At 43.4% G+C, this 26,764-nt stretch overlaps 1 protein-coding gene across 1 annotated transcript in view; it reads left to right on the forward strand.

Moving 5' to 3' along the window:
* Positions 1-23,205, forward strand: part of ift74 (intraflagellar transport 74) — a 154,900-nt gene extending 131,695 nt beyond the window's left edge. Inside the window, exons 18-20 of the mRNA XM_028805050.2 lie at positions 3,026-3,151; positions 21,022-21,082; positions 22,947-23,205. Coding sequence (XP_028660883.1) covers positions 3,026-3,151; positions 21,022-21,082; positions 22,947-23,062 — 303 coding nt within the window. The 3' untranslated portion in view covers positions 23,063-23,205. The remainder of the gene's footprint in view (positions 1-3,025; positions 3,152-21,021; positions 21,083-22,946) is intronic.
* Positions 23,206-26,764: the final 3,559 nt, after the last annotated feature.

Consider the following 26,764-nt stretch of genomic DNA (forward strand, 5'->3'; position numbering starts at 1 on the left):
CTTGCTGTCAAACAGGATGTGGGTCCCAATGAAATGTTTGACACCAGGAAGCACATTTTAACTGCTAAGAAATGTTATCACAGATGGCGAGAGTCCCAGCCGAAGCAGGTATCCATCCCACGGGGGTTTGGTTTTTTTTTTTCTTTTGGCAAACTTTGCTAATTTGTAGTTTTTCAACCTCGGTGGATCAAAATGATTCAATGAAAAAGAAACATTCCTGCGAGGCGCAGAGCGGGCTGTCAGGGGGGTGCCCTGCAGTGCTGACTTCACATTTTGCTCGGCCCCTAAATGAGCTGGGCAAGAAAAAAAGTCTGCATGGCGCGACATTCAGATGCCTTCAGGGATTTTGGGTAACTGCTATGAAAGCTGGACTGGTTTCTTTTGTTTGGTTGGTTGTCACACTGCCTGTTTTTGGGACAGTGAGTCACATTCTAAAATCCAGCCACCCACCCATTTTCTAAACCCGCTTATCCAGAAGAGGGTCACGAGGGTGGGATGCTTCTACTTTTTTTACTTTTTTATTACCCATAATCTTTTTTTGCTATTGATGTGTCACATGACCTCAAAGTACACACATTCACACATCACGTGATCCGTTCCTGTCTCTTGGTTACAGCGGTGCCTCCCTATTGGTTAAGATTCTCTTGTGACCATGGATCAGGCCGGAGATCAACCCAATTCCTTTATCCAAAGCGACTTAACAACATTTGAGATACAATGGGTTCCACTTCTGGGGCGGCATGGTGACGCAGTGGTAGTGCTGCTGCTTCGCAGTAAGGAGACCCGGGTTCGCTTCCCGGGTCCTCCCTGCGTGGAGTTTGCCCTCTGGAGTTTGTTTTTTTTCTGTCCTCCTGGCCATTGGACCTTCCTTTATTCTTTGTTACTTAGTATTGCCTAATCTTATTTTTATTTTTTCTTTCTTCATCTTGTAAAAGCACTTTGAGCTCCATCATTTTCATGAAAACATGCTGTAGAAATAAATGTTGTTGTTGTTGAAAATGGCTCCAATAGGATGAAAATATCTAGAAAATTAAATAAGGCCCAAAATGGATCCCTGAGGAACACCACATTTACCAGGAGCAGCAGATGAGAAAGAGGAGTCGAAAGACACTGGAAAGTGTCTACCAGTAAGATAACGAGCTGAACCAGTTGAGAGCAGCCCCTTTAAGCGCCACCAGATGTTCAAACCCTGAGGCTGTGGGTTCAAATCCCACCACTGACACTGTGTGACCCTGAATAAGTCACTTCACCCGCCTGTGCTCCAACTGGCAAAAGAAAAGAAGTGGAACCCAGTTAGTCCATCATTGTCCAACCTGCTATATCCTAACACAGGGTCACGGGGATCTGCTGGAGCCAATCCCAGCCAGCACAGGGCGCAAGGCAGGAACAAATCCCCGGGCAGGGTGCCAGCCCACTGCAGGACACGCACACATACACACCAAGCACACACTAGGGACAGTTTAGGATCGCCAACGCACCTGCTGACGTATTGTATCACAGTATGGTACGGCAGCTGCACCATGGCAGACAGGGAGAGGCTTCAGCGAGTAGTAAAGACAGCACAGAAGATCATCGGCTGCCCTCTCCCCTCCTTGATGGACATTTACACCTCCCGCTGCCTCAGCAGAGCATTAAAACATCATTAAGGACAGCTCCCACCCTGGCTCTGATCTGTTTGACCTGCTGCCCTCAGGGAGGCGCTACAGGTGCATCACAACAAGGACAAACAGACTCAAGAACAGTTTTTCCCAAAAGCCATAACCATTCTAAACTCACACATGCACTGACTACACAGTCTAACCCCCCAACCGCTGGACTTCCTTCTATCCATCAACTGTGCAATATCCAATATCTAAATGGTACTGATAATAACTGTGTAATAGCTGTATATTGTACAATATCATTACTCTCAGGGTCCAACATCCACTACTCGCTGTACATGATCATTATTATTGTGCAATATTTAAATTATGTGCAATAACCCAATAGTGCAATAGTTATTTATTCTTTTCAGTATTTAAATAATGTGCAATAACTCGGATTTAGTTATTATTCTTTCCATTTGTATATAGCGTCGCAGAACTTTTTTTTGCAACTTTTTGCACCATTTGTTTATTTGTTTATTTACTTGTGTTCTACATATATGTCTGCACTGAAGGAGCTGCTTTTAATTTCATTGTACATGTGTATAGTGACAATAAAAGACATTCTATTCTATTCTAACCTGCACGTCTTTGGACTGTGGGAGGAAACCCACACAGACACGGGGAGAACATGCAGACTCCATGCAGGGAGGACCTGGGAAGCAAACCCAAGTCTCCTAACTGTGAGGCAGCAGCGTTACCACTGTGCCGCCCTACTACCGTACATACTCAGCGTATAAGTTGGGTCTTGAAACCCAAAAAAATCGATCACCCATTCAAAAATGTGACATTTACAATTTTTTTTCATCTTCTTGCCTCCTCCAATCTCACGTCAGTTTCTCAGACGCATCGAATTTTGTTGTAGCAGCACAGTTACCAATTTCTTTCCCTACTTCAACGACGTTTAATTTAAAACCAGCTTCATGTTTTCTTCTGATCGAACGCTCCATCGTAGATAAGGGATGCTCTTACGATAAAGGGGTATGAGGGTGTGAGATACAAAAAACACAAAACAGTTCAAACATCGCTTCGGAAGAGTTCGGGTATCACCGTGTGGTCGCGTAGGCACAATACTTTGAAATAAAGGCCGTGTGCTCCATGGTTACTCTTTCAGGTGGGCGTTAGCAGATCATGAGCGTGAGCTTTCCGCTTTCGACTTATACGACCAACATTATAAAATACCAGAAATTATACTGTAAAATTAGACCCCGACTTATCCACGGGAGAACTTAAACACGAGTATATATGGTAATTTCATTTACTCTTGCCTCTGTTAGGGATTTTTCTAACATTATTTTTTACTTCTTTTTGTAATTGCAAGTTTCTTTTACTATTTGCTAAAGCAAAATCATCACCTCACTTTATCTTATTCTTGTTTTTAGAAACTGCAAGAGGACAGAGTGACTTTAACCAAACGATGCGACACCTTTAAGAAGGTTATGAAGAAGCTGAATGCTGAATACGATGCACTGAAAGCTCAGATTGAAGAAAACGAGACTCATGCACAGGTAGAGTGAACGTGTGACCGGTACCTTGACGTTTGTAGCCAAAGTCATTTTACATAGAGAATAAGGAAAGGAGCCGAGCGTACGCCCCACACAACACTGGCATACCCACCTCGCTGCTCTTGAGGTGAATGTCATGGTGTTGAAACCACGTGGCATTGTGCTGTTCATATCACCTAGTATTATGGCATTCAAACAACCCTCTTAATGATAATAATTCTTTACATTTATATAGCGCTTTTTTCACTACTCAAAGCGATCTCCACACAGGGAGGACCCGGCGAGAGAACCCACAATCTCCTTACTGCAAAGCAGCAGCACTACCACTGCGCCACCTGTGAGGATGGCGGATATCTTAAGATAAAGGGATAATACACCGCCCAAAATTATACATTTTTATTTAATACTTACCGTATGTGTGAAAAATATTTAATCTCATGTTTTCATGGATATCAACGAGAGTTTTAGCATGAAATTGGGAATACATCAAGGTTCAGTCCTAAACCCTTTATTGTGTGCCGCCATAGTAATGCAGTAAGTAGTACTAACTAAAGAAATAAGGACATCCAGTGAAACTCTGATATACAGTGAGGAGACAACCAGGCACTGCTCATCACTTGTCCAATACAGTCCCCACAGTAAAGCATGGTGGTGGCAGCATCATGCTGTGGGGGTGTTTTTCAGCTGCAGGGACAGGACGACTTGTTGCAATCGAGGGAAAGATGAATGCGGCCAAGTACAGGGATATCCTGGACAAAAACCTTCTCCAGAGTGCTAAGGACCTCAGACTGGGCCGAAGGTTTACCTTCCAACAAGACAATGACCCTAAGCACACAGCTAAAATAACGAAGGAGTGGCTTCACAACAACTCTGTGACTGTTCTTGAATGGCCCAGCCAGAGCCCTGACTTAAGAGCCCTGACTTAAACCCAATTGAGCATCTCTGGAGAGACCTAAAAATGGCTGTCCACCAACGTTTACCATCCAACCTGACAGAACTGGAGAGGATCTTTCCCAAGAAGACTCATGGCTGTATTAGCTCAAAAGGGTGCTTCTACTAAATACTGAGCAAAGGGTCTGAATACTTAGGACCATGTGATATTTCAGTTTTTCTTTTTTAATAAATCTGCAACAATTTCAAAAATTCTTTTTTTGTCTGTCAATATGGGGTGCTGTGTGTACATTAATGAGGAAAAAAATTAATTTAAATGATTTTAGCAAATGGCTGCAATATGACAAAGAGTGAAAAATTGAAGGGGGTCTGAATACTTTCCGTACCCACTGTATATATATATATATATATATATATAGTACTGTGCAAAAGTTTTAGGCAGGTGTGAAAAAATGCTGTAAACAAAGAATGCTTTCAAAAATGGAAGTGTTAATCATTTATTTTCATCAATCAAAAAAATGCATTGAATGAACAAAAGAGAAATCTAAATCAAATCAATATTTGGTGTGACCACCCTTTGCCTTCAAAACAGCATCAATTCTTCTAGGTACACTTGCACGCAGTTTTTGAAGGAACTCGGCTGGTAGGTTGTTCCAAACATCTTGGAGAACTAACCACAGATCTTCTGTGGATGTAGGCTTCCTCACATCCTTCTGTCTCTTCATGTAATCCCAGACACACTTGATGATGTTGAGATCAGGGCTCTGTGAGGGCCATACCATCACTTCCAGGACTTCTTGTTCTTCTTTACGCTGAAGATAGTTCTTAATGACTTTGGCTGTATGTTTGAGGTCATTGTCCTGCTGCAGAATAAATTTGGGGCCAATCATGATGGTATTGCATGATGGATAAGTATCTGCCTGTATTTCTCAGCATTGAGAACACCATTAATCCTGACCAAATCTCCAACTCCATTTGCAGAAATGCAGCCCCAACCGTTCAAGGAACCTACACCATGCTTCACTGTTGCCTGCAGACACTCATTATTGTACCGCTCTCCAGCCCTTCGATGAACAAACTGCCTTCTGCTACAGCCAAATATTTCAAATTTTGACTCATCAGTCCAGAGCACCTGCTGCCATTTTTCTGCACCCCAGTTCCTATGTTTTCGTGCATACTTGAGTCGCTTGGCCTTGTTTCCACATCGGAGGTATGGCTTTTTGGCTGCAACTCTTCCATGAAGACCACTTCTGGCCAGACTTCTCCAGACCGTAGATGGGTGTACCTGGGTCCCACTGGTTTCTGCCAGTTCTGAGCTGATGGCACTGCTGGACATCTTCCAATTTCCATGGGTAATAAGCTTGATGTGTCTTTCATCTGCTGCACTAAGTTTCCATGGCCGACCACTGCGTCTACAATCCTCAACGTTGCCCATTTCTTTGTGCTTCTTCAAAAGAGCTTGAACAGCACATCTTGAAACCCCAGTCTGCTTTGAAATCTTTGTCTGGGAGAGACCTTGCTGATGCAGTAGAACTACCTTGTGTCTTGTTGTTGTGCTCAATCTCGCCATGACATGAAACTGTCTTCCACAACCTCACCTTGGTAGCAGAGTTTGGCTGTTCCTCACCCAGTTTGAAGCTGTTTCTGTTTCAGTTAATGACTGTGTTTCAACCTACGTGTGACATTGATGATCATTAGCACCTGTTTGGTAGAATTGGTTGATCAGACACCTGACTAGAATCCTACAAAATCCCTGACTTTGTGCAAGTGGACCTATAAGAATTGATGCTGGTTTGAAGGCAAAAGGTAGGAACACCAAATATTGATTTGATTTAGATTTCTCTTTTGTTCGCTCACTTTGCATTTTGTAAATTGATAACAATAAACAATCATTATTTATTTATATTTCTGAAAGCATTCTTTGTTTACAGCATTTTTTCACACCTGCCTAAAACTTTTACACAGTACTGTATATTTATATATATATTTGTTTTCTTTATTTTGCCTTATACAATTTCTTGCATTAGGAATTTGTTCATTTTCTCATACTCCTTGTGATTAGAGTGCAGGTTCAGCCATTGCTCAGCACTCCTGGAACAATTAGAGGTTAAGGGCTTTGCTCAAGGGCCCAGCAGAGTAGGATCTCTTTTTGGCAATAATGGGGATTCGAACCAGAACCTTCTGGATACTGGTGCAGATCCTTAGCCTCAGAGCCACCACTCCACCCAGTAATACTGTATTGTAGATGAGTTTGTTTTCATTGCCAATAGGTCAGGTCAGGTCAGGTTGGTGAGCATGCAGTGGTACAGTGCATTGCTGCACCCACCACATGACAAAACAGTTCGGGATCCTAGCTGGCAAACCCCCATCCAGTCCTACCCTCCGAGTATTACGTGGGCATCCTCTTGGCCTCGTCCAGCCACTCGGGTCCTCAACAATGAGGGTCCTGTGAGTCAGATCACCCTCGGGGTATTGCGCCACATGGCCATATTGCCGTAACTGACGCTCCCTCACAATGCAGGTCATGTGCCTCATTCAGGACTCTGTGAGCAACACAAAGTGAAACCAGTGGTATCCAAGGATGCTCTGAAGAGACACACATGAAGGAGTTGAGTGTTCAACTCAGGTCACTGGATAGCGTCCATTTCTCACAAACAGGAAGCACCAGGACTCTAAAGACTTGGACCTTCGTCCTTTTGCTGAGATATCAGGAGCACCACACACCCTTCTCCAATGACCTCATGACCTCCCATGCTCTCCCAATCCATCTACTGACTTCATAGGAAGAGTCACCAGAAACATGAATGTCACTGTTGAAGTAAGTAAACCTCTCGACGAGGTCGACACTCTCTCCGCAGACAGACACACTGCTATGCCCATGAGGTCAATAAAGGCCTGGCTCTTTGGTTTTAATCAGGACACTCACAATCCCAGACACTCAGACTCCTCACCCAGTCTTTCGAGAGCCCCCATCAGAGCCTCCATGGACCCGTGAAGATCACAGCATCGTCAGCAAAGTCAAGATCAGTGAATCTTACTTCACCAACAGATGCCCCACAACCGCTGGACCCCAAAACCCTGCCCACCACCCAGTCCATACAAGCAATGAAAAGAGTAGGAGCAGAACACACAATGCTGACAGACCTCAGAATCAACTGGGAAAAACACAGAGGGTCTGTGATTATGGAGATAGGGAAGAAGAATTAAGAGAAAAGTTTCTTAAATGGAAAAAACAGATTAGGCAAGCTGGGACTAAAAACAAACCTGGACAAAACTAGGTTGATGAAAGTAGGTACCAAACTGTGATCTGTAGAAGGATCTAGAAGGTGGCTATGAAGTGTGTGTGGTAGAGCCATAGGTTCAAAGTCCATCAAGTGTGCAGAATGTAAAAAATGGATTTACTCAAAGCGCAGCGGCATAATGGGAAGGCTGACCAAACTCAGACTCTCCTTTGTGTGCAGAAGATGCAGTGGTGGATCCCCACAGGCAGTTGGTGACACAACAGACTTTGTGATCAAAGGTGATACAAAATTTAGATTGGGACGATAAGTTTTGTTATCCTGGCAATATGCTGGGCTCTACAGGTGGGACAGATTTAGCAGCGACCATCAGATTCAGGCACAGCTGGCAAGAGTTTTGAGAAGTACACTCTTAAAAACCAAGGTGCCAGAGTGGTTCTTCAGAGCAATGCCATAGGGGAACCATTTTGGGTTCCCAAAAGAGACTCCTGTACATGAAGGCTCCAGAAAGACCTCTGTTTATTTTGATCCATACAGTAGATAACCACAAATTCAAGGCAGCAGATTTGTGAATTCCCAATGGTGAAGGAGTCTTGCAGCATACAGTGCATCCAGAAAGTATTCACAGCGCATCACTTTTTCCACATTTTGTTAGGTTACAGCCTTATTCCAAAATGGATTAAATTCATTTTTTTCCTCAGAATTCTACACACAACACCCCATAATGACAACGTGAAAAAAGTTTACTTGAGGTTTTTTGCAAATTTATTAAAAATAAAAAAACTGAGAAATCCCATGTACATAAGTATTCACAGCCTTTGCTCAATACTTTGTCGATGCCCCTTTGGCAGCAATTCCAGCCTCAAGTCTTTTTGAATATGATGCCACAAGCTTGGCACACCTATCCTTGGCCAGTTTCGCCCATTCCTCTTTGCAGCACCTCTCAAGCTCCATCAGGTTGGATGGGAAGCGTCGGTGCACAGCCATTTTAAGATCTCTCCAGAGATGTTCAATCGGATTCAAGTCTGGGCTCTGGCTGGGCCACTCAAGGACATTCACAGAGTTGTCCTGAAGCCACTCCTTTGATATCTTGGCTGTGTGCTTAGGGTCGTTGTCCTGCTGAAAGGTGAACCGTCGCCCCAGTCTGAGGTCAAGAGCGCTTTGGAGCAGGTTTTCATCCAGGATGTCTCTGTACATTGCTACAGTCATCTTTCCCTTTATCCTGACTAGTCTCCCAGTCCCTGCCACTGAAAAACATCCCCAAAGCATGATGCTGCCACCACCATGCTTCACTGTAGGGATGGTATTGGCCTGGTGATGAGCGGTGCCTGGTTTCCTCCAAACGTGACGCCTGGCATTCACACCAAAGAGTTCAATCTTTGTCTCATCAGACCAGAGAATTTTCTTTCTCATGGTCTGAGAGTCCTTCAGGTGCCTTTTGGCAAACTCCAGGTGGGCTTCCATGTGCCTTTTACTAAGGAGTGGCTTCCGTCTGGCCACTCTACCATACAGGCCTGATTGCTGGATTGCTGCAGAGATGGTTGTCCTTCTGGAAGGTTCTCCTCTCTCCACAGTTGACCTCTGGAGCTCTGACAGAGTGACCATCGGGTTCTTGGTCACCTCCCTGACTATGGCCCTTCTCCCCTGATCGCTCAGTTTAGATGGCTGGCCAGCTCTATGAAGAGTCCTGGTGGTTTCAAACTTCTTCCACTTACGGATGATGGAGGCCACTGTGCTCATTGGGACCTTCAAAGCAGCAGAAATTTTTCTGTAACCTTCCCCAGACTTGTGCCTGGAGACAATCCTGTCTCGGAGGTCTACAGACAATTCCTTTGACTTCATGCTTAGTTTGTGCTCTGACATGAACTGTCAACTGTGGGACCTTCTATAGACAGGTGTGTGCCTTTCCAAATCATGTCCAGTCATCTGAATTTACCACAGGTGGACTCCAATGAAGCAGCAGAAACATCTCAAGGATGATCAGGGGAAACAGGATGCACCTGAGCTCAATTTTGAGCTTCACGGCAAAGGCTGTGAATACTTATGTACACGTGCTTTCTCAGTTTTTTTATTTTTAATAAATGTGCAAAAATCTCAAGTAAACTTTTTTCACATTGTCATTATGGGGTGTTGTGTGTAGAATTCTGAGGAAAAAAATGAATTTAATCCATTTTGGAATAAGGCTGTGACATAACAAAATGTGGAAAAAGTGATGAAGCGCTGTGAATACTTTCCAGATGCGCTGTATATTATGAGACACAAGTGTGAGATTTTTTTCCAAGATGTTTCTGATCCTGTTTGCTGTTGTCCAGTATTGGATACCATAGATGTCTGTTCTAACAGAAATGTTGTCATCTCTGTTTCGCATGAAAAATATAAACTATATAGGATAAGTAACTTATACAAAATATCACTTTTGGTGGAGTATTTCTTTGATTTCTTCAATTTTTTATATAACTGCCATATAACAAAATGTGGAAACAGTGATGTGCTGTGAATACTTTCCGGATGCACTGTATGTACAGTAACTCAGGCTAAGTTCATGTTTGCGTAATCTTTTAGTCCCCTGCTAGGTGGGCTACCATACATTAAACATCTCAGGGGGGTTTTGTTTCTATATCTTAGGATGTTTTTCAAATTACAAAGAACCAAATTTATTGACATAGAACCCCTTCCAGAATGAAATGATGCCTTGTAAGTAAGAGTTCTACAAGGAACCACACAACCCCGTAAAGAACCATAAAATAAATCAAAGAACCAGGATTTTTAAGAATGTACTACCATTACTAAAGTCCGCAGCGATTAACCCTAAAAATGAAAAGCAGAATTTATTCCACTTTTGTGGGTGCCTGTATGCCACACAGTAGTGAGACATGACCATTAAAATCTGAACGTCTCAGGAAGTTAAAAAGAACTGAGAACTGAAAAACTGAAAACTAGAAAGAAAATGAAGATCCACACAGCAAAGTACAGAGTGAGCCAAATAGAAGTACCACATTTCAAACGTTTATTCTACAAAAACCCTACAAGATAAAATAAATTTCATTACGACACGAGAAAGGGTATACAAAATAGATTGTCTTCAAGGTGGTGGCCATCATTAGCAATACACTCTTCTAGATGATTTCTGAACGGTCACATGACTCGTTCGGCTATTTGAAGGGGAACAGCGGAGATTTCATGCTGAATAGTATCCTTGAGTGCTTCAAGGTTTTGAGGTCTGTGTGTGTATACGTTCGACCTGAGAGAACCCCACACAGAGCGAGATCAGGCGAACGTGAAGGCCACCCGACACCGCCATGCAGGGAGATCAGCTTCCCCAGAGACGTCTTCCGCAAAACTTGCATGGATCTCCGCGCCGTATGAGCTGTCGCTCCATCTTGTTTAAACTAGGCATCCACCACGTCCATTTCTTCCAGTTGGGGCCACAGAAAGTTCTCTAGCATTTCAATGTAACGTTCTGAAGTGACGGTGACCGTTGTTCCCCCCTCCTCAAAAAAGTAAGGGCCTATGGTGCCAAATTCTGCAACAGTGCACCAAACTGTAACAAGCTCACTGTGCAGGGGTCTCTGACGAAGTTCGCGAGGGACAGTTTCAGCCCAATAGTGAAAGTTTTGCTTCTTTACGCAACCATTCAAATGGAGATGTGCCTCGTCGCTGCACATGATGATGGCATCTCAATGAACAATTTGGAGAATGTTCACACACAACTCTGTACGGCTCTCCCGGTCTCTCTCAGTGAGTTCCTGCACTGCCATCATTTTTTATGGATGGAAATTAAGGTCTTCAAAGACGTGTTGGAAAGTATCGAAGGCAGAAGTGCACCAAACGTCTAGGAGACTGCAAAACTGATGCCCTTACAGCGTTGATGTTTTCAGGTGTTCATACAGTCCGAGGACAGCCTGGAGACTTTCTGTTCAATGTTGTACCCGTCTGTCTAAATTTACCCACCCAATGAAGAATTGTTCTCCAATTTGGGACGTCACAGTTTGGAGGAATACTGAAGTGCGTTCGGATGGCATGTTGCGTAGTGATGATGATTCGTTGTTTTTGAAGAATGCTTCGACAGCGATAGCACGGTGTGCACCAGACTAAGGCATGTGACTGACTGAAAACTACAAGGGATCGCCTATCAAAGGACCCCCCACCCCAACCCACTGCACTGCCTAGATGATCCGCTTCTGTCCTTTGTTCTCTTGATCTCATTCTTCCTCGATTTCTTTCCACTATCCTTCCAACTAAGACTCCTTTTAACCTTGAGTGTAGGTTCTCACCATATCGACCCAAGTAACGTCACTATGGAACGATTGTACTGATTGTGTTCACATTTGAACAACCAATCAGCCAGTTTCCCTTTTACATGCTCCAGGGCCTCAGAGCCACACTGCCAAACTTCTCAGGGTTTACATATTTCTTTCTGTAAACTGCATAGGCAAACAAATCAAGAAGATTGGAAAAGGAAAAGAAGAATAGCAATATCTGCTGAGTGTGAAGCAAATTGCAGAAGCCAATTACATGATACAAAGAAGAAAAAGAAGAATGACAGCCCCGACATCCAACGTGTGCAACCTGCTGTTACTTGTAAACTACTGGGGCTGAAACCTCGCAGAATGGAGGTCCTCACGTTTTTTAGTGTAACTAATACTTTAGCAAAAAACTTTGTGTGTTGCATGTTGTGAACATACGACTGGATGACTTGACAGGTGGATTATACAATTGTATATTGTGGTAGAAGGCTAGGACCCTTGCCCAGCCGGGACGCCTCCACACTGGAAGGACCAGGAGAGGAAGTGTGGCCAGATCATTACCTCCCCCAGAGTGCTAGGTGGCAGTCCCCCTGGGTTGTAGCGGTGCCTCGGACTCCCGCAGGGCTCCATGGGAATTGGAGTTGGATACAGAGAGCCCTGTTGAGATCCGTGTGCGCCACCAGGGGGTGCTGCAGCAACTGCTGATCTCTTCTCGACAGCTCTTCCGCCACACCCGGAAGTGCTGCCGGAAATACGTCAATGAGCGCCTGGAGCACTTCCGGGGGCCTTATAAAAGGGCCCAGCTGACACTACTTGGGGAGCCATATAACATCTTGAAATTTTTTTCATGGACTTTTTGATATTGTTAGCTGTTGTCTAGAGTTGGTCACCACAGGCTCCTGTTCTACCAGTACATTTTATTATTGCTGTTGTCCATGACAATACAAGATTAAAAATATTTTTAGCCACCACTGTAAACCACAATGGCTAAGTACCACATATGAGGGTCAATCAAAAAAATAAAGGCAATTAAAAAATTACACAGTAAGAAATAGAAGCTGACCCAATATATCACATTCGCAATGGCTTATGGGTCATTTGAACACACACAGTGCATCGTTCTGCAGTTACTCTAGTTGAAGCCAAGGTCAAATGAACACAGCCGCCCTGCTAATGGATTGCACCATTTGTTGGAACAACGCACCGTAGTGAGAGTTCTGTGAGCTGAGAGAGGGAAACCTGCTGAATGTCACCAAAGTGTGTCGGCTCAGTATGGAAGTGAAAGCAGCGGGACTCAAAGAAAAGTTTATGAAGGGGTAGAAAGGTTTAAAACGGGAAGAACACGTGTAACTGATGGAGCTCAATGTGGTGGACCTTGAACATCTTACACACACAAGCCCCTCACAAACTCGAGGACAGCAGTAGAAATTAAAGGGAAGAGCATTTAGAAGTGAAGCCAGGAAGCACTTCTTTATGCAAAGAATTGGGGGAATCTGGAAGAAACTACCGAGACATGGAGTTGAAGAAGATGAGGCCGAGCTATTAGCTAAACAAACGAGTGACAAATGGACTGAATGGTCTCCTGCCGTTTCCCAAATTTTTTATTGTCTTAGCTTTAGAGAAGCAGCAGGCTTGATGGGTCTAAACACCTCAATGGCAGTGAAGTAGGCGGAGCTAAACACTTGGGTGGCGGCAAGCTGGGCAGGACTTTGTGCTTGAGTGGCAGCTGATTGGATGGGGCTTCATGCATAAACAAACTACCATCTCATTGAGTTGAAGCAGAAACCTTAAGAACCATTAAGAGGAATCTGCAGGAGATCTGGGGGGCAGCTTATCTATTAGCTAAACAAGCAGGTGACAAATGGACTGAATGGTCTCCTCTCGTTTCCCAAATTTCTCTTGGTCTTATGTTCTAGAGAAGTGGCAGGCTGGATGGGACTAAATACAGTAAAACATCGATTATCCATCGGGGTTGGGACTGAATATGAGAAAAGACGGATAACAGAATACAGTAATCCCTCCTCGATCGCGGGGGCTGCGTTCCAGAACCCCCCGCGAAAGGTGAAAATCTGTGAAGTAAAAACCATATGTTCATATGGTTATTTTTATATATTTTAAACCCTTATAAACTCTCCCACACTCTTATAAACATTTCCCGCACAATTATACAGCATAAACCCTTTGTATTCTCTTAGATATTAGGTAAGATTCATTGAAATTATGTATGTAAACACACTGTTTATATACAGTAAAACCTAAATATTATTTTAAAGATATTGAGCGTCTCCGATATCACATATTTTACAGCCATTATGACAGGCAGGCCACCAGCAATAAATACGTACAATGCAAGAAAAATTGTATACAGTAAAATGTGTGTACAGTGATACTAAACTATGTACATGTAATAAGTACTGTACGTAGAAAATTAATTATGGTTACTCACCAACAATGACACGGAGACTTGTCCGATAACGATGCGTTTAATTTTACTGCACAACAAAGGAGAGCGTTACAGCTCTTCTAAAGGAGCCTCTTCAGGCGATTGTGTAGCACCGCAGTTGTTCTCCTTCCTGCAGTCTTCAATCCAAATCCCTAAAGCAGATTCCATCCGGACTACCACCTTATTACATCCACTTACAACTCATTTTGCGCCATGGTTAAAGGACACTGCGGCCATAGATATTATATTCTTTTCCTCCTTTTTAAATAAAAAAGAATCGTGGACTCATTGATTCCGTAATGGTCCTGCAGCGGTGTAGCTGTTCCCTTCCTTCAACATATCCAAAACTTTTACCTTTTCGGAAATCGTTAGCATCTTCCGTTGGCGCTTGGGTACGGCCCCTGAAGCAGTAGCAGAAGCACGTTGATGCTGAATGAGCGAGACGAGACTTCCTGGTTAATGCAGCACTCCGTCGCTGAGCCAATCAGCACACAGGAACTTAACTGCGTGCTCTGATTGGGTAGCTTCTCAGCCATCCGCCAATAGCGTCCCTTGTATGAAATCAACTGGGCAAACCAACTGAGGAAGCATGTATCAGAAGTAAAAAGACCCATTGTCCGCAGAATCCCGCGAAGCAGTGAAAAATCCGCGTTATATATTTAGATATGCTTACATATAAAATCTGCGATAGAGTGAAGGCGTGAAAGTCGAAGCGCGATATAGCAAGGGATTACTGTAGCTACTTTAAAAATGATATACAGTAGATTAGTTTAGCAAATAGTTGTATTTATTTACAAATAAAAAATAAAAAACTACAGGGTGGTGCAGGGAAACAGAAAATTTTGGAACTAGGTGTTGGTGACCCTGGGGGACCAATGTGACCTCATTTAGAACCCCTTGCCATTAGTTATAATGGGAGCAGTGGAGTGGTGCGCAACAAGCATTCGCTGTGAAAGCCTTTTTATAAGAATATTGATCATGTGACTGCTGTGTCAGCGTCATTACCAGTTAGGACGTCATGATCGTAGCCCCTCTGCTCATGGATGCGTAATTTCGAACAAACGGGTTCAGCCTTAAAAAAGAAGTCCCCAGGTGGAGCCACTTTGCATACAGCCTGACAATCGATGGCAGCTATTCGACAATTGTTTGGAAGGTCCTTCATTTCACACAACGGTAACATTCCATGGCCTCCGAGATCCCCAGATCTCATAGTTTGTGATTTTTTTTCCTGTGGGGACAAAAGTCAAGTGTACCGCACACGTTCTTCAACCATTGCTGAACTAAAAAGGAGGATTGAAGAGGAAATCGCTGGCATTCCTCTTGACACGTGACGTTGAGCGATGCAGAGTTTTTGCACAGCAGGCCATTAGAATGTGTACGGAGAAATGAACGACACCTTCATGATGTTTTCTTCAAAACATAAAATGAACATTAGTTACCATCATTAGTTGCGTATCCTGTACAATATGCATTAAATGTATTTTGTAATGTGTTTATTCGTGCTTTGAACGTCAATTGAAAATTTCCCGTTTCCCCGTGCCACCCTGTATAATATAGTATTAACAAAATGAATTCATTTATGTAATATTGTAATGACCAGTGTAATAAGAAAAAACAGCTCAGAGGTACTGGTGTTTTCCATATTTTACTTCATTCTGTAACAAACTGTGCCCAGTCTTATCCTCCAATATCTGGGTTATGGTGCCCACCTTCAAAACAATAATAGAAAGCTTTCCCTACCAATAAATATCTCCTGCCACTCACGTTCTGTCTTTTTCTATGCCACACACACTCCTGCTTATTGTCTCCCGACACCCTACTTAAAACTTCCTTCCTTCTTCTCCTCACTTCTCCTGTCTCTCGTGTCCGGCCATCACAGAACAGAAGCTCCTCACCCAGCCCTATCACTTACACTGCATTCCGCCTTTTCTGCTCCCGCACAGTGCATCACAAGCTGCCTGCATGGCACAATATATTAACAAAACATAACAGAAATTAAAAAGAAAATCACAATTAACATTAATACAGATTAACAACACTGTCAGTGGTTTCCATTTTCGACACGTTTTTGTCGGCATCACTCTTTACTGGGCAGAGTTTTGTGCTTGATTGGCAGCCATTTAGTTGGGGCTTCAGGCATAAACAAACTACCGTCTCATGGAGTTGAATTAGATATGAGGGACAGCTTAGCTATTAGTTAAACAAACGGTCTTGACGGACGGAATGGTCTCCTCTCGTTTATCATATTTCTCATTGTCTTACATTTTAGAGAAGCTGCAGGCTGAACGGGACTAAACACTTGAAAGGCAGTTGAGTAGGCGGGGCTAAACACTTGAGTGGCAGCAAGCTGGGCAGAGTTTTGTGCTTGATTGGCAGCCATTTAGTTGGGGCTTCAGGCATAAACAAACTACCGTCTCATGGAGTTGAAGAGAAACCTTGAGAACCTTTGAGAGGAATCTGGAGGAGACATGGCAGACAGCTTAGCTATTAGTCAAACAAACGAGCTTGACAGACTGAGTGGTCTCCTCTCGTTTATCATATTGCGCATTGTCTTGCATTTTAGAGAAGCAGCAGGCTGAATGGGACTAAATACTTCAATGACAGTGTAGTGGGTGGGGCTAAACACTTGAGTGGCAGCAAGCTGGGCAGGGCTTTGTGCTTGAGTGGCTGCTGATTGGATGGGGCTTCATGCATAAACAAACTACCGTCACATGAAGTTGAAGAGAAACCTTGAGAACCTTTAAGAAGGATCTGGAGGAGATATGGGGGACAGCTTAGCTCATAGATAAACAAATGGGCGACAAATGGTCTGAATGGTCTCCTCTCGGTTGTCAAATTTCTTATGTTCTTTGACATGATGAATGCCTTCATCAGAGAAGACCGACAGATTAATTAATTAACATTAATACAGATTAACAACACCGTCAGTGGTTTCCATTTTCGATACGTTTTTGTCGGCATCACTCATTACATCGTTCACTGTTGTTCTTCCTACTCCATAAATTGAAGCAATACATTTGCCGTTTTGTAAACGTTTAATAATTTCAATTTTTTGTGACAATTTCAGCACTGCATGCTTATGTTTATTGGCCATAATAATGTATAGTAGTTTAATTATAACAAAAGAGAAGAGCTAGGAAACGTTATTAAAGCTCAAGGTGCGTCACTGAAACTGTGATTTCAAAATGCGTCATGACACGTGGTGCTGGGTGTTTTTTGCTGTTTTTCATGCCCAGACGGTTAATCAAGTTACAGATAATCCAATGGCAGTACTGTGGGCGGGGCTAAACACTTGGGTGGCAGCAAGCTGGGCAGGGCTTTGTGCTTGAGTGGCAGCCAATTAGTTGGGTCTTCATGCAAGAACAAACTACCGTCTCATAAAAGTGAAGCAGCAAACTTTAAGAAGAATCTGCAGGCGACATGGAGGACAGCTTAGCTATTAGCTAAACAAGCGGGCTTGATAGACGGAATGGTCTCCTCACATTTGTCAAATTTCTTACGTTCTTATTTTCTAGAGAAGCAGCAGGCCGAACAACACTAAACACTTTGATGGCAGTGGAGTAGACGGGGCTAAACACTTGAGTGGTGGCAACCTGGGCAGAGCTTTGTGCTTGAGGGGCAGCAAATTAGTTGGGGCTTCATGCAAGAACAAATTACCGTCTCGTGGAGTTGAAGCTGAAACCTTGAGAACTTTTAGGAGGACCTGAATTAGATATGAGGGACAGCTTAGCTATTAGTTAAACAAACGGTCTTGACGGACGGAATGGTCTCCTCTCATTTATCATATTTCTCATTGTCTTACATTTTAGAGAAGCTGCAGGCTGAACGGGACTAAACACTTGAAGGGCAGTTGAGTAGGCGGGGCTAAACACTTGAGTGGCAGCAAGCTGGGCAGAGTTTTGTGCTTGATTGGCAGCCATTTAGTTGGGGCTTCAGGCATAAACAAACTACCTTCTCATGGAGTTGAAGAGAAACCTTGAGAACCTTTGAGAGGAATCTGGAGGAGACATGGCGGACAGCTTAGCTATTAGTCAAACAAACGAGCTTGACGGACTGAGTGGTCTCCTCTCGTTTATCATACTGCTCATTGTCTTGCATTTTAGAGAAGCAGCAGGCTGGGCGGGACTAAATACTTCAATGGCAGTGTAGTGGGTGGGGCTAAACACTTGAGTGGCAGCAAGCTGGGCAGGGCTTTGTGCTTGAATGGCTGTTGATTGGATGGGGCTTCATGCATAAACAAACTACTGTCACATGAAGTTGAAGAGAAACCTTGAGAACCTTTAAGAAGGATCTGGAGGAGATATGGGGGTCAGCTTAGCGCATAGATAAACAAATGGGCAACAAATAGTCTGAATGGTCTCCTCTCGGTTGTCAAATTTCTTATGTTCTTTGACATGATGAATGCCTTCATCAGAGATGACCAACAGGTTACATTGTCCACTGTTGGCGGCACATTTGGATATCAAGTCAAGTCAAGTTGACGTTGCCGCACCCACTACATGATGAAACAACTCGGGATCTTGGTTTGCAACCCCCCAGGTAGACACGCGGTCCAGTCCCACCCTCTATCTGCCGCAGCCAGGTGTTACGTAGGCGACCCCTTGGCCTGGTCCAGCCACTCGGATCCCCAACAATGAGGGTCCTGTGAGCTGGATCACTCTCTGGGAAACGCGCCACATGGCCGTAGTGCCGTAACTGACGCTCCCTCACAATGCAGGTCATGTGCCTCATTCGGGACTCCATGAGCAACACAAAGTCAAACCAGTGGTGCCCAAGGATTTTCCGGAGAGACACAGTACCAAAGGAGTCCAGCCTTCGTCTCGGGTCACTGGATAGTGTCCATGTCTCGCAACCATATAGCAAGTCAGGAAGCACCAGGACTCTAAAGACTTGGACCTTCGTCCTTTTGCATAGATATCGGGAGCGCCACACACCCCTTTCCAGTGACCTCATGACCCCCCATGCTCTCCCAATCCATCTACTGACTTCATAGGAAGAGTCACCAGACACATGAATGTCACTGCTGGGGTAAGTAAACCTCTCGACGAGGTCGACACTCTCTCCACAGACAGACACACTGCTGATAGCCGTGCCCAAGAGGTCATTAAAGGCCTGGCTCTTGGTTTTTATCCAGGACACTCGCAAGCCCAGACACTCAGACTCCTCGCTCAGTCTCTCAAGACCCCCAATCAGAGCCTCCATTGGCTCTGCAAAGATCACAACATCGTCAGCAAAATCAAGATATTTGGATATCCTATCAAAAATAACCCCCAAACCCTTAACCTGAGGGGAGGGATAGACTGATGTACCATCAATATTAAGAGAAAAATGATTAGATCTTGATACAGCAGACTTGGAGCAATGAGGAGAACCTCTGCCTTATGGCTATTGAGTTGGGAGGAAATTAGAAGAAAAAACGAGATTTTACCTCAAATAGACGGTCATTGAGGCAGCAAGGAGGAAGGACAGAGTTGGACTTTGTAGATCCATAGAGCTGAGGATCGTCTGCATAACAATGAAAATCGATTCCAAATTTCTTAAAAATGCCACCTAAAGGGAGTACATATATTAGGGTTAGGGTTTTACAGATTTACTTTTTTTGTTTAATCGGCCCTTCAGTAAATGATGCTATAAGTTATTGCATTAATTGTCGGCCATTAAACTGTCGGAGAGGAAAATCAACTCTGGCAAGATGCTGTGATGCTTCCTGTTGATGTTCCGAAGAGTGAAAGGGAGCCAACATGTCAGACGTATCCTCCTGCCGTCCCGACTCGGTGCCTGCTTAAACACATTACTGATTGTTATCTCTCACAGGAAGAGACGAGCTTTAGTTTCCATGAATGAACCAGAAGAATTAAAAAAAATAAATAAAAATAAACTGTCAAATGTGCCAGCCAACCTGGACAGGGAATTGAACCCAGCTGCACTTTTCAAATGAATGGGATTTGTAAAACTCTTTCACAAAATTATGGTTATGGAAAACATTTGGGGAAAGAAATGTCAGTCATTTTCTAACTTGGTTAGTCCTGAACAGTGTCACCATATTAGGGGTGGGGGGGTGCTAGAGCCTACCCCATCTGGCACTGGACACAAGGCAGGAACAAACCCCGGACAGGACGCCAGTTCATCGAAATGATTGCCTCTAACATAAATCAATAAGTGACGGGCAGCCCAGCAACACAGCTACAGGAGACGGGTTCATGTCCTGGCCTGGCCACTGCCATCCCTATGGAGGTGGAGTGTTCTCCCTGTGCCTGTGTGTTCTTCTCTGGGTGCTCCAGATTTCCTCCCAGATGTTTGTGTAGAAGTAATCACATTCTCAGAGGCCGTGTCTGTGTAAGTTGAGTTTGTCCATCCTCGTGCCCGATGCCACATGGAGTGGCTCCAGCTTCCACACAAGTCTGTGAATGACGCTTGGTATTGTAAACGAGTGGGCTTTGTGGTGGAATGGCCTCCTGTCCAAGGTTAGTTCCTGTAGGGTGCACAGATATATTGTGGCCGCCACATCTGTGAACTACATGAAGCAGTTTAACAATGGGTGGGGGAGGATATTTGGAATTTTTTAATGAAAGGCGCTATATACAGATGACAGTACAAAGCCACCCTCTCATTCCTCAGCATGCACAGGTTATCTTAGTGTGTGTGTGTGCGTGTGTGTGTGTGTGTGAGGAGCACCTTGTCCACAGCTGATACTCCACTGCTGTGAGGAAAGGTTTGGGTTCCTGAGACCCTGCATTGGATTTTGAGGGTTTGATGAGCAGTTTCAGAAGGTAAGATTAAATGAGAAAACCATGTACTGTTACAAATTAATGGAGAATGTAAAGCAGGGGTATTTTGGTTTAATTTCCTTATGGTTTGGTATGAATATTTACTATTCAGAAAATACACCACGGGCCACAGTGTTTTTCTCCTTTATTGTTTTATTATGACTTTTGTTCAGATTGCTGGATGGTCAAAACACAAAAGGTTTGATTACTTTTTGAATGGTGAAGATATCTTTAATAAGTGTGTCTCCATTGGTTAACTTAAATGTGAATCATTTTCTCTTTACAGCTTACAAACCTCGAAAAGAAATGGCAGCACCACGAGCAGAACAACTTTGTCATGAAGGAGTGTATCCTGAGTCTGTGTGGCTGTAGTTTGAGTGTCGGCTGTCGTTCACGTGCAGCCTGCTGTAGTAGTAGGGAAGGAGAACCTCAGCGCCTTATCTGTCTGTCTGTTAGTCTACTATATAGTGCCTTCCATATCAATGATATAGTAACTATCATAGCTATCGATTTATTATATAGTGCCTTTTCACATCTGTTTATCTATGCCTTTCATTGTTATTTCTTATCTATTACATTGAACCTGTCAGTCTGTCTTTGTGTTTTGTGTAGTTCCTTTCACAACTTATATAATGCCTTTCATATCTATCTCTATTGTACACTGCCTGTCATGTCTATGTATTATAGTAGTGCTTTTCACAGCTGTTGTATAGTGCCTTTTTATATGTATTTATATGTATCACATCCCTATTTATAATATACTGTATATAGTTCTTTTCATTTCTGTCTATAATGTAGTGCCTTTCATATCTGTCACTCTAGATACCTACCTGTCTGTCTGTCTATTATATCGTGCCTTTCATATCTTTCTCTATTATATACTACTTTTCCTATCTATCTATCCATGTATTATATATTGGTCTCAGTATTTATTTATATTATATATACTTACTTTCACTTCTGTCTATAGTATAATACCTTTTATAGCTATCTAACACCCATTATACATACTTACTTACTTACTACCTATCTATCTACTGTATGGTGCCTTTTGTATCTATTATATATAGTGCTTTCAACATCTGTTATATAGAGTCCTTTATATATTTATAAAAATAGTGCCTTTCATATCTATTTCTATCATTTATACACTAGTTCTTTATCTATGTATAATATGGTACCTTTCATGGATATTTATGTATTATATAGTGTCTTTCACATCTATCGATCTATCTAATCCTGCCAACTACGCTATTTTTTCTATAGCACCTTTCATATCTTTCTACTGCGCTAAAATATCTATCATATAGTGCATTTCATATCTATCTATCTATCTATCTATCTATCTATCTATCTATCTATCTATCTATCTATCTATCTATCTATCTATCTATCTATCTATCTATCTAATCCTGCCAACTACGCTAAAGTATCTATCTATCTGTCTATCTATCTATCTATCTATCTATCTATCTATCTATCTAATTCTTTACATTTGTATAGTCATATAGTGCCTTTCATGTCTATCTATTATATAGTGCCTTTTTTATTTGTCTTTCTATTTATATGGTGCCTCTTACTTTTGTTTCTATTATATAGTACCTATCATATCTATCAATACATTCATATATTGTGCCATTTATATTGACTTCTATTCTATAATGCATTTCGTATCTATAATATAGTGCCCATTATATCCATCTTTCTGTTATATGTGGTTTCTTTCACATCTGTATATTCTATATATCTGTTTCTATTTCTAAGTGTTTTTCATATCTATTATATGAAGTGTTTTTCACACCTATTAAATAGAACCTTATGTATATTAATATAGTGCCTTTCATATTTGTTTGCATTGTTTATACAATTCCTAGCCATCACATGGTGCCTTTCCTATCTATCTGCTGTATAGTGCCTTTTGTATCTATTAAATAGAGTCTTTTATATATGTATATAAATATCATATCTATTTCTATTGCTTATATACTATAGTATGGTACCTTTCCTAAATATCTACTGTATAGTGTGCCTTTACTAGTCTGTTTGTCTGTTTTTATAGTGCCTTTCAATATCTATGTCATATCAATTCTCCCCTTTCTATTTCTCTTTTCTCCTGCCCTTCATTACGTTTTCCGAGCAGAGAGTTCAACTTAAAGCTGCGAGGGTCTTTTCCCCCCCCACAGTGTTTTTCTTAACGCTGCTTATTTTCAGTTATCGCCACAAAGGGCATGGAGAGCGACTACCGTCCAGTGGTCAAGACCGTGTCCAAGCAGCTGGCCGACTACAACAAGATGCTCATCGACAACCTGCAGAACACCAGGACCTGAGACGGCGGCTCGCGCTCCTCATTAGGACCTTAGTAGTTTTTTCGTGATTCTGATCATAACACAACTTCTTTCATGATGTCAATATTGAAGCAAACATATTTTTTATTTTAATAAATAATATGAATAAAAGTTATATGCAATGAGTATTCTAAAATGATGTGTGCATTTTACAGTTAAAACGTCTTTCCTTCATTGTATGTAAAACAAAAAATCCAATCTCCAAGTTGTTAGTTTCTGTGCTACTACTGTGTGTCCCCCTAACTTGTTCTTTCTTCCTAGACAGGGTCTCAGGAGGCCAGAGGATGGAGGGGATGCCAGTTCAGCGCAGGGCACACCTTCACTCAGACCATGCCAGTTGAGAGCTGCCATCTGCAGGATGTGTTGACTGTTTTGTTCTCTTTATTTGGTTCATTTTGATTCACACACACACACACACCGAGTTTCCCTGAGTCAGCCCCACCATGGAGCACTAAGCTGTGCCTCCCAGGGACTCGTCCTCACAAACCCCTGAAGCTTCATCCTCCTCTTAACCCCCAAATTTCTCCTCTTTGCAAACCCAATCCATCAGGAGCCGTCGCTGCTCACAGGAAGCGGTGGTTTGATCACGCCATTGTTGCGATGCTATTGATTTCCTCCAAGTGTTATCAGCACAGTGGGCAGTCAAGTGTTTCTCAGCTTCCAGTCCGCCCAAGGGAAGAGCCCCTCCTTCATGCCCAAATGCACAGGATAAGATCGGGAAAGAACTTGAGAACCCACCCACCTATCCTCAGCATATCATTGTGGCTCATAATTTGTGTTTATATCTCCTGTGGGACCGCGTCATGAAAACGCTTAGTGGGCTTTTTGAAAAATGAAGGCAGCATTCCTGTCATAGCGGGGGGCTTCAATGGACTAAAACACATTGATGCGTAACATCCTGTGCCGAAGGCTGCCTAGACAGTTTGGTGGGCTACCCAATCAGTTCTTCATTGTTCCGTTATAAACCGTACTTGAAGTGGGCCGGTACTCACTGATACGCAGTAGCGGCACCTCATCCAATTTCTTCCTCTAGTATATCGGCACCTCCATCTAGCGTACCGGTCAGTACTGGTGCACTCTACCCACAGCCCCGGAAGTTTCACACGGGATCAAAGTTTTTCACTCCAATGCTGTTTTTCATCGAGGTGCTCTGACTTTCTCTGGGTTCCTATCTAGAGTACCGCCACCTTTTCCTAGAAAAATCAATCACTGCGTTCAAAATTTCATGAGGGAATCCCTGCTTCTCAGTCCAAAGCTATCACATCGCGGTGCACAAATCTTCATGGGGTCTCTATACTTTGAGCTGTGTTTCCCAACCCATCTTCCTGTAGTGGTACACTTTTTGTAACCATAATCAGAGTGAGGAGCGAGACTAGCAGAGAACTCGTTAAATAAGCTGCTCCGAGATTAGCATTTGCAGACACAACACTTTAGCCTTTTGCCCGCCCCTCTCTGCCTCAGACGTGACTCTTATGCCCCACTATCCACCAGTGCTGTGAGACTCGGTGCCGATCACACACCCAGGGCAGATGGACTCTTAACAGCCAGGAGACTCGTCCTAAGTGCTCTAAACATAGCGGTCCTTGAGCTGCTTTTAGGCCAGCTTCTCCAGGTGGACCTGTCCTCCTCAACTGGTCTCGGCAACCTCCTCAGATTGGTCTCGACTACCTCCTACCTCCTCAGACTGGTCTCAACTACCTCCTCAACTACCTACTACCTTCTCAGACTAGTCTCGACAACCTCCTACCTCCTCAACTTGTCTCGACTACCTTCCACCTCCTCACACTGGTTTTGACTACCTCCTCAGACTGGTCTCAACTACATCTTAGACTGGTCTTGACTACCTCCTACCTCCTCAACTGGTCTCGGCAACTTCCTACCTCCTCAGACTGGTCTCGACTACCTCCTCAAGTTGTTCGCATGTCAGGCCGGTCGTATATCGAGGGTCGACTGTAATTCTATTGCCCTGCGCTGATCAAAGCTTCATGGAGCCCCAACCTGGAGTACAGGCACCTCTGCTTAGCATACCAGTCAATACTGGTGCACTCTGCCCCGGAAGTTTCACACGGGATCCCTGCTTTTTCATTTAATTCTATAGCATCCAGGCGCTCGAAGCTTCACGGGGCTCCTACGTAGAGTACCGGCACCTTTTCCTAGAGAATCACTCACAGTGTTGACAATTTTTCATGGAGGATCCCTGCTCTTCAGTCCAGTGCTATAACATTGCGGTACTTGAATCTTCACAGGGCCCTACCTAGTGTACCACCACCTTTACAGTTTAGGGACCTCCACTTTTCAGTGCAGTGCTCTTACATCGCTGTGTTTGAAGCTTCACGGGGCCCCTACCCACAGTACCAGCCCGTCTTCTTAACGAATCAGTCACAGTGTTGGAAATTTCATGAGGTGGGTCAAAGCTTTTCAGTCCAGTGCTACAACATTGTGGTGCTGGAAACTTCACAGGGCCCCACCAAGAGTACCGGCACCTTTTCAATCACAGTGCTGGATTTTTCATGGGGGATCCCATCCTTACAGTCGTATCCTATTACATCACGGTGGTCAAGGCTTCATGGAGCCCCTACCTGGGGTACCGGCACCTTTTCAGTTGTGGTGCTGGATGTTTCAAGATGGACTTTTCTGTCTAATGCTATTGCTTTGCGCTGATCAGATCTTCACTGAGCCCCTACCTGGAGTACTGGCACCTTTTTAGTTACAGTGCTGGATTTTTCATGGGGGATCACACCTTTACAGTCGTATCCTATAACATCACGGTGGTCAAGGCTTCATGGAGCCCCTACCTGGAGTACTGGAACCTTGTTGTAGGATTTCAGACACAGTGCTTTAGATTTTGTAGCAGATCAGTCTAATTCTATTGCCGCAAGATAATCAAAATTTCACGTAACCCCTACCTGGAGTACCGGCACCTTTTTGTTCATCAGCTGCAGCCATGAAAATTTCATGCTGGATCCCCGCTTTTTGGTCCAATGCTATTACATCGCGGTGCTCGAAGCTTCACAGAGTCCTACCTTCATTTATAGTCACGGTGCGGAAATTTCTACAAGGGATCTCCCCTTTTCAGTGCAGTGCTCTTGCACTGTGGTGTCTGAAGCTTCACGGTTCCCTACCTACAGTTACCAGTAACCCTCTCCTAGCGAATCAGTCGTAGTGTTGAAAATTTCACAAAGGGGGTCAAAGCTTTTCGGTCCAATGCTATAACATTGCAGTACTGGAACCTTCACCGGCACCTTTTCGGTCACAGTGCTGGATTTTTTCATGGGGGATCCCACCTTTACAGTCGTATCCTATTACATCACGCTGCTCAAAGCTTCACAGAGCCCCTACCTGGAGTACGACAACAACAACGACAATATTTATTTACATAACACTTTTTCGTTCAGATGATGTAGCTCAGAGTCCTAGCACTGGCACCCTTTTGTAGCATATCTGTCGTGTCACTGGAAATTTCATGGTGGATCCTTGCTTTTTGGTCCAATACTGTTGCATCATGGTTCCCGAAGCTTCACGGAGCCCCTACCTTGATTACCTTGGCAGGGAGGCCGCAGTTAAAGTATATATGTTAATCAACGAGTTTTGCACACGGTGACGTCTTGGTAGTGCTACTGCCACCTAGTAAGGAGTCTGGGAGTCTCGTCCATAAATATTTGTTATCCCTTGCCCTACATGTAT

Source organism: Erpetoichthys calabaricus, chromosome 7 (assembly GCF_900747795.2).
Source record: "Erpetoichthys calabaricus chromosome 7, fErpCal1.3, whole genome shotgun sequence".
Classification (NCBI taxonomy): domain Eukaryota; kingdom Metazoa; phylum Chordata; class Cladistia; order Polypteriformes; family Polypteridae; genus Erpetoichthys; species Erpetoichthys calabaricus.